Here is an 8,681-nt window from a genome sequence, read left to right as displayed (position 1 = left end):
TAGCATGGAGTAATGACCATTAGATTTAGCTGTTAGTAGGTCATTAGAGACTTTAGTGAGGGCAGTTTCAGTAGAGTGTAAAGAGCGGAAGCCAGATTGAAGAGGGTCGAGAAGAGAGTTATCTGAGAGATAGCGGATGAGACGGGAGTGGACCAGGCGTTCGAGGAGTTTAGAGATGAAGGGAAGATTAGAGACAGGTCTATAATTAGCAGCACAGTTTTGGTCGAGGGATGGTTTTTTTTAAGTAATGGCTGTATGATGGCATGCTTCCATCCACCCCCTTAAATATATAGCATAGACAAAGGCGTCTGTAACGGAAGCTGGGGGTATATGGGTGTACAGCGTACACAGGGGTGTCTGTGACCAAAGCTGGGGGTATATGGGTGTATACAGCATACACAGGGGGGTCTGTGACCAAAGCTGGGGGTATATGGGTGTATAGACAGAAATAGAAAAACCAGCTCACCTGTTAGGCATGTGTTGTGGGGAAGCACGGATATTGTGTAGTCATCATGTGGAACAAATGTAGCAAGGAAATCCAGCTTCAAAAAAATTCCAAATTTATTGTGAATAAAACATAAAGTCCAGTCAGATGAATTCACATGACAATGAGTAACAGGTTATGCGTTTCGAACAATAGCTTGTTCTTTCTCAAAAAGGTGTATACAGTGCACACAGAGGGGTCTGTGACCAAAGCTGGGGGCATACGGGTGTATACAGTGCACACAGAGTGGTCTGCGACCGAAGCAGGGGCTATACAGGTGTACAGTGTACACAAAGGGGTCTGTGACCGAAGCTGGGGGTATACGGGTGTATACAGCGTACACAGGGGGTCTGTGACCGAAGCTGGGGATATACGGGTGTATACAGCGTACACAGGGGGGTCTGTGACCGAAGCTGGGGGTATACGGGTGTATACAGCGTACACAGGGGGTCTGTGACCGAAGCTGGGGATATACGGGTGTATACAGCGTACACAGGGGGGGTCTGTGACCGAAGCTGGGGGTATACGGGTGTATACAGCGTACACAGGGGGTCTGTGACCGAAGCTGGGGATATACGGGTGTATACAGCGTACACAGGGGGGTCTGTGACCGAAGCTGGGGGTATATGGGTGTATACAGCGTACACAGGGGGGTCTGTGAGCGAAGCTGGGGGTATAGTGTACACAAAGGAGTCCACAGACACAGGGGTCAGTACACACACGGCTCCGCTCCGTACACCTCGTACACACACGGCTCTGCTACATCCACTCTGTAAACCCCTCCTGACCCCACACATAAACTTCCCCTCATCCAGCACCATGACAACCAGCACAGCAGAGTCCTGCATACACTGGGGCCCCTGATCATGTGACCCCTGACTCCTCCTCTCCTGTGACCTCATCACAGGTCCTGTGTGCACAGAACACCCATATATGTGGAGTGCGGGTGGAGGTCGGTGCTGGAGATTCTTCATTGCTGAGTGTGGAGGACATTAACCCCTTCAGTCAGGGCCGGCTCCAGGTTTTTGCGGGCCCCAGGTAAGTCTCGGTGCTCCCCTTTAACACGTGCCACAATTCATGATGCTCAGATAAGAAGTATAAGTATAGTACAATGCCAATGATTTCACTTCTTACATTACATGAGTGATATCTATTGTAAATTCTACAATAGCTCAGAAACCTGACAGTATTGTCCTCCATACAGTATAACGTGCCCCATATAATGCTCCAAACGTTAAAAAAAAATAAAATCCTCCCCTTTCCTCGCTGCACTGATAGATATGAGCCAAATAAGAAACCCGGGAACCAAGGAAACATGTTTCGGGCTATGTGCACACGGTCAGGATTTTTCGCACGGTTTTTCACTATATAACCCGCGAAAAAAACGCATCCACTAAGCATCCTATTATTTAGAATGCAATCCGCAATTTTTGTGCACATGTTGAGTTTTTTTTCCGCCGTGGAATCGCATTCCGAAAAAAAACAGCATGTTCATTTCTTGTGCGGAATTGCGGGGGTTCCGCACACATAGGAATGCATTGATCCGCTTACTTTCTGCATGTGGCTATGCCCACCATGGGGAAAGTAAGCGTATCATGTGCGGTTGGTACCCAGGGTGGAGGAGGGGAGACTCTCCTCCAGGCCCTGGGAACCATATAATTATAAAAAAAAAAAGAATTAAAATAATAAATTGTGATATTCTCACCTTCCGGCGGCCCCCGCAGTCTTCCCGTTCCTCGCGATGCTTCCGTTCCCAGTGATGCTTTGCGACAATGACCTGTGATGACGTAGCAGTCTCGCGAGACCGCTACGTCATCTGAGGTCATTGCCGCTAGCCATTATTGGGACCGGAGCATCGCGAGGAGCGGGAAGACTGCCAGGGACAACGGAAGGTGAGAATCTCATGATTTTATATTATTATTATACGTTCTATCTTTATACTATTGATGCTGCATATCCTGGCTCTTGGAGACGCATATAACAATTGCACCCATCTTATAAGTCTCTCACCAAAACCCATAGCCTTCATGACCGCCCACAAATACTGACACTCCACACTATCAAATGCCTTAGCGGCGTCTAAGGAAACCACAACCCTCCGACCCATATTGTCCGCCTTTACCTGCATATTAAGAAATAATCGTCTAAGATTACATGCGGCAGAACTATTGGGCATAAAACCGGATTGGTCCTGGTGTATTAGTGTCGTTATCACCTTGTTAAGATGATTGGCCAACATTTTGGCCAATTTTGATATCGTTAATAACGAGATTGGACGATAAGAAGCCGGATCCTTACCCTGTTTTGGTATCACTACAATTATTGCCTCACGCATGGACCGCGGCAACTCCCCCTCCACCAGACCAGCACCATACACCTCCAACAAAGCAAAAAGCAATACCACTTTATATTTTTTATACACCTCCCCCAGAATCCCATCCACCCCTGGGGCTTTATCATTAGGCATAGACAGCTTCGGACTGGCCCACCGGGATACCGGTGAAATGCCCGGTGGGAACCGACCCAGAGAGGAGGAGGAGGAAGAAAAAAAAAAAAAAGACGCGGGCCCTTTAAATCTTTGGGTGTCGCCGCTACGACCAGGGCCCCCCCCCATGCCAGCGCTGGCATTGAGCCCCCTTCTAATACTCACCTCTCCTGGTTCCTGCGGCAGCTGCAGCGTCTTCAGCGCCCTCTGACTCTGCAACGTCTCAGGGCAGAGGGTGCGATGACGTCATCACTGCGTGCTCAGCCTCTCTGTCCTGAGTGTTGCAGAGCCGGAGAGACGCTGAGTGCACCGGACCTGCGCTGGGAACGGGAGAGGTGAGGATTTTACTTTTTTTTTTTTTTGTCTGACTCAGACAGACTGGTGGTAATATGCTGGACACACTGGGGCAATGCTGGACACACTGGGGCAGATTGCTGGACACACTATCTGGGGGTAATGCTGGACACACTGGGGCAATGCTGGACACTGGGGCAGATTGTTGGACACACTGGGGGCAGTGCTGGACATACTGAGGCAGATTGCTGGACACGGGGCAGATTGCTGGACACAAACACATAGCCGAGAATAGAAAAAAAGTGGCACTCACCATACATCCGCTCCATTATAGTATTGTGCGTCCTGGTGCCATTCACTCAAGTTTGTTCTGAAGAGTGCTGGACACACTGGGGGCAGTGCTGGACACACTGGGGGCAGTGCTGGACACACTGGGGGCAGTGCTGGACACACTGGGGGCAGTGCTGGACACACTGGGGGCAGATTGCTGGACACACTGGGGGCAGATTGCTGGACACACTGGGGGCAATATGTTGGACACACTGGGGGCAATGCTGGACACACTGTCTGGGGGCAAATCTGGACACCCTGGGGCAATATGCTGGACAAACTGGGGCAGATTGCTGGACACACTGGAGGCAATATACTGGACACACTGGGGGTAATATGCTGGACACACTGGGGGTAATATGCTGGACACACTGGGGGTAATATGCTGGACACACTGGGGCAGATTGCTTGACACACTGGGGCAGATTGCTGGACACACTGTCCGGGGGCAATACTGGACACACTGGGGCAATATGCTTGACATACTGGGGCAGATTGCTGGACACTGGGGTAATATGCTGGACATACTGGGGCAGATTGCTGGACACTGGGGTAATATGCTGGACATACTGGGGCAGGTTGTTGAACACACTGGGGGTAATATGCTGGACACACTAGGGGTAATATGCTGGACACACTGGAGCAGATTGCTGGACAAACTGGGGAAGATTGCTGGACACACTGTCTGGGGGCAATGCTGGACATACTGGGGCAGATTGCTGGACACACTGGGGGCAATGCTGGACATACTGGGGCAGATTGCTGGACATACTGGGGGTAATATGCTGGACACACTGGGGGTAATATGCTGGACACACTGGGGCAGATTGCCGGACACACTGGGGCAGATTGCTGGACACACTGTCCGGGGGCAATACTGGACACACTGGGGCAATATGCTTGACATACTGGGGCAGATTGCTGGACACTGGGGGTAATATGCTGGACACACTAGGGGTAATATGCTGGACACACTGGGGCAGATTGCTGGACACACTGGGGGCAGGACTGGAGGCATGGGCAGAATGTAGATACGGGGCATGATTGGAGACATGGGGCAGAATGAAAGACATGGGGCAGGTTTTTTTTTTTTGGGAAGCCCCAAAGAGAATGAATGGAGCTGCGGTCAGACATCCCACCTGCTGCTGCATTTTAAAATAGTGATAAAAGTGTCCTTTCAGGGATAAAACTTCCCCATTCTTCCGATCGGTGCAGTTTCTAATGTAAACTACCGTAATTATACACCCCAGTTATTGGGGCACACGGTAGATTTGCAGCAGCCGCCAGTGTTTTACAGCCGATGCACGCTATAATGACACATATTTGCATATAGCTGTAGGGTGGGCCCCTAGAGTCACAATTGTAGTAGACAAAAAACCCGCAAACCTACACTCAATGTGAACAAAAGGGCTACTGGTTATCCCTGTAATTCCCTATTAAACCCTTCCTAGCAGCGGAGGTTGGCACCCTAGCTTGTTCGCAAATTGGCGCCCCCACTCAACGTCGGCTGGTCCTGATATACTCTATAATACCCTACTATACAGCAGGACAGAAAGAAAAGGCCCGTATCAACACAAGGAGTGCCGCTAGGAAAATGGAAAAGGGAGGTGGGATGCAAAAGGGGATATATATATAACGGCCACAGCAAAAATTCTAAATAAAGTGAGTTAGCCTATGCAACCAGAAAACTGGAATAGCCCTCGTAACAACTCAAAATATAGACACTTCAGTCGAGAATTGGAATAGGGGTGTAATATGCTGTGGAAGGCCTAGTATAACTGACCCTCACAATCCCTAAAAGATACTGTCCCTACCTGGCTGCGGAGGTTGGCACCCCTAAATAAACACGCCAGTGGCGCCCCCGCTCTCGTCGACTGCTCCTCCGTAACCCTATCTACTTACCCTGGCTCCTATAACCATAGAAGAGAGAGGGGGAGGGGGGGGGGAAAGGTCAGAGGAAATATACCAAAGTGGGTGGGGGGGAATAATTAGCTCTGTGTGTGATTAAGTTATAGCTAAGGTGTCGCTTTAAAGGTGCTGTATGCTTGGAACATATTAGGATAGTTTTAAATACAGCAGATTATTACACAGGATATTGCACAAGTGCCTACCGGCAAACTACTTTCCGTCACTGGAATCGCAGTATATACTGCAGGTACAAATAATTATCGATCTATCAGAGTAATGTTTATATATAGCGATATATAAGATATTGCACAAATGCCCGCCAGTAAGCTATTTATAGTCACTGGAATAGCAGTATATACCACAAGTACAGATAATTATGCACCTATCAAAATAATTTATATATAGCGATTTATTGCACTGATTTATTGCACAAATGCCCTCTAACACACTTCTTCTAATTACCAGAGTAGTCGTATCTCCGACACCTTATTGTTATACGTTTACCCTTTTACAGTGTGTGCAAGACCAATCCCCACATATATTTGTATCTCCCACCGGTCCAAAATACCAGGGTAATGTGCTGCACAATAATAGATACCACAGAGTAAACAAATGAAACTATACTTAACCACCTATTTTTGACTCAGAGTATATCCCCTAAGACCAAATTCACTTATCTGGTGTTCATATGATACTTGAGGCGCTAAAGTATCATATGAACACCAGATAAGTGAATTTGGTCTATCTGTGGGTTTTTGGCTATATGCTAGGCAAAGTGCAATAGGGGATATACTCTGAGTCAAAAATAGGTGGTTAAGTATAGTTTCATTTGTTTACTCTGTGGTATCTATTATTGTGCAGCACATTACCCTGGTATTTTGGACCGGTGGGAGATACAAATATATGTGGGGATTGGTCTTGCACACACTGTAAAAGGGTAAACGTATAACAATAAGGTGTCGGAGATACGACTACTCTGGTAATTAGAAGAAGTGTGTTAGAGGGCATTTGTGCAATAAATCAGTGCAATAAATCGCTATATATAAATTATTTTGATAGGTGCATAATTATCTGTACTTGTGGTATATACTGCTATTCCAGTGACTATAAATAGCTTACTGGCGGGCATTTGTGCAATATCTTATATATCGCTATATATAAACATTACTCTGATAGATCGATAATTATTTGTACCTGCAGTATATACTGCGATTCCAGTGACGGAAAGTAGTTTGCCGGTAGGCACTTGTGCAATATCCTGTGTAATAATCTGCTGTATTTAAAACTATCCTAATATGTTCCAAGCATACAGCACCTTTAAAGCGACACCTTAGCTATAACTTAATCACACACAGAGCTAATTATTCCCCCCACCCACTTTGGTATATTTCCTCTGTCCTTTCCCCCCCCCCTCCCCCTCTCTCTTCTATGGTTATAGGAGCCAGGGTAAGTAGATAGGGTTACGGAGGAGCAGTCGACGAGAGCGGGGGCGCCACTGGCGTGTTTATTTAGGGGTGCCAACCTCCGCAGCCAGGTAGGGACAGTATCTTTTAGGGATTGTGAGGGTCAGTTATACTAGGCCTTCCACAGCATATTACACCCCTATTCCAATTCTCGACTGAAGTGTCTATATTTTGAGTTGTTACGAGGGCTATTCCAGTTTTCTGGTTGCATAGGCTAACTCACTTTATTTAGAATTTTTGCTGTGGCCGTTATATATATATCCCCTTTTGCATCCCACCTCCCTTTTCCATTTTCCTAGCGGCACTCCTTGTGTTGATACGGGCCTTTTCTTTCTGTCCTGCTGTATAGTAGGGTATTATAGAGTATATCAGGACCAGCCGACGTTGAGTGGGGGCGCCAATTTGCGAACAAGCTAGGGTGCCAACCTCCGCTGCTAGGAAGGGTTTAATAGGGAATTACAGGGATAACCAGTAGCCCTTTTGTTCACATTGAGTGTAGGTTTGCGGGTTTTTTGTCTACTACAATTTTAACTATTTTTCTAATAAAGTATTTTTAGGTATTAGTTGTCTGTTAAATAAAGTGTTTGAACACTATACCAACATATTACTATTTAATTTAATTTTGGGCCCCTAGAGTCCATTCCTCTGGTGGGCCCCAGACACCCCAGTCCGACGCTGGGCATAGAGGCCAGTGCGGCGTCAAGCTCCTCCAAATTAAACAGCTCTTCAAGAAGACCCTGATCAACTGCAGAAAGTCTAGGAAGCTGAACCTCTGCCAAAAAACCATCCACCTCCTCCATCGTTGGTGGCCAAATCTGTTCCTAGAGCCGTAGTAGAAGATGAAGATGTCGTCCTCATCATGAAGGAGTTATTTCTCCTGTCACGTGTAATGAATATCTCCTGCAGTATTACTAATGCTGATTCCAGGGTCGGTAAATGAGACGAGAATTAGCGTTATGGAAGATGAGTCTATGAGGAACGTATTCAGCTGCCGACTCCGAGGAAGAAACTGCTTGTTGCCTGTGGCCTAAATATATAGGATTTATTAGTAGTTGTAAAGAAGGAAACTGAATACTGTAAAATAATAAAACTAATGTTTCCCTTATTATCGCCAGTAATTGTATTATTACACAGGATTTTATGATGTTACATCGGCTCATCATCTTCTCATTCAGGTCTCTACAATATCGGATCCTCTCAGTGGAGATCTTCTACATAAGAACATTTTCCTGATTTACCCCACAAGGATTGATATGGACAGAGACAAGATGGCGGAGAGGATATTACACCTCACCCTAGAGATCCTCTTCCGGCTTACTGGAGAGGTGAGAGATTCTGATGACGTCACATTACATCATTCTTATCTATGGGAATAACAGATGGACAGAACTGGAGAGGTGAGGACTCTGCAAATGTCTGTAGTGAGATTTATTAATGTGTCTCTCCATAACCAGGATTACACAGTAGTGAAGAAGACCTCTAGTGATCGCCGTCAGGACCCTGTGTCTGAGGGATGGGGAAGACCCCTGAGCCCAATCACGGGGCCTCCACCTCACCTCCTGATCCATGAGGACATCAATGACCAGAAGATCCTAGAACTCACCTACAAGATGATTGAGCTGCTAACTGGAGAGGTGACACTGCTGGGAATGCTGGGACATTATACAGTAACACTATGAAGGAATCGGGGGGATGACGGTATCATTGTATGTGTCAG

At 46.9% G+C, this 8,681-nt stretch overlaps 2 protein-coding genes across 3 annotated transcripts in view; one reads left to right on the top strand and one right to left on the bottom strand.

Moving 5' to 3' along the window:
• Positions 1–8,681, top strand: part of LOC143767994 (uncharacterized) — a 688,384-nt gene that overhangs the window by 56,946 nt on the left and 622,757 nt on the right. Inside the window, exons 1-3 of one of the 2 annotated variants that reach the window (XM_077256597.1) lie at positions 1,415–1,522; positions 8,140–8,289; positions 8,419–8,598. The exons of the other annotated variant lie outside the window; for it this stretch is intronic. Coding sequence (XP_077112712.1) covers positions 8,218–8,289; positions 8,419–8,598 — 252 coding nt within the window. The 5' untranslated portion in view covers positions 1,415–1,522; positions 8,140–8,217. Of the gene's footprint in view, positions 1–1,414; positions 1,523–8,139; positions 8,290–8,418; positions 8,599–8,681 lie in introns of those variants that run through there. 2 annotated transcript variants of the gene reach the window in all.
• Positions 1–8,681, bottom strand: part of LOC143768031 (oocyte zinc finger protein XlCOF8.4-like) — a 408,467-nt gene that overhangs the window by 231,520 nt on the left and 168,266 nt on the right. The window lies entirely within an intron of this gene.

This window comes from Ranitomeya variabilis, chromosome 4, assembly GCF_051348905.1.
Source record: "Ranitomeya variabilis isolate aRanVar5 chromosome 4, aRanVar5.hap1, whole genome shotgun sequence".
NCBI classification, from domain to species: domain Eukaryota; kingdom Metazoa; phylum Chordata; class Amphibia; order Anura; family Dendrobatidae; genus Ranitomeya; species Ranitomeya variabilis.
This window is presented reverse-complemented; position numbering and strand designations above follow the sequence as displayed.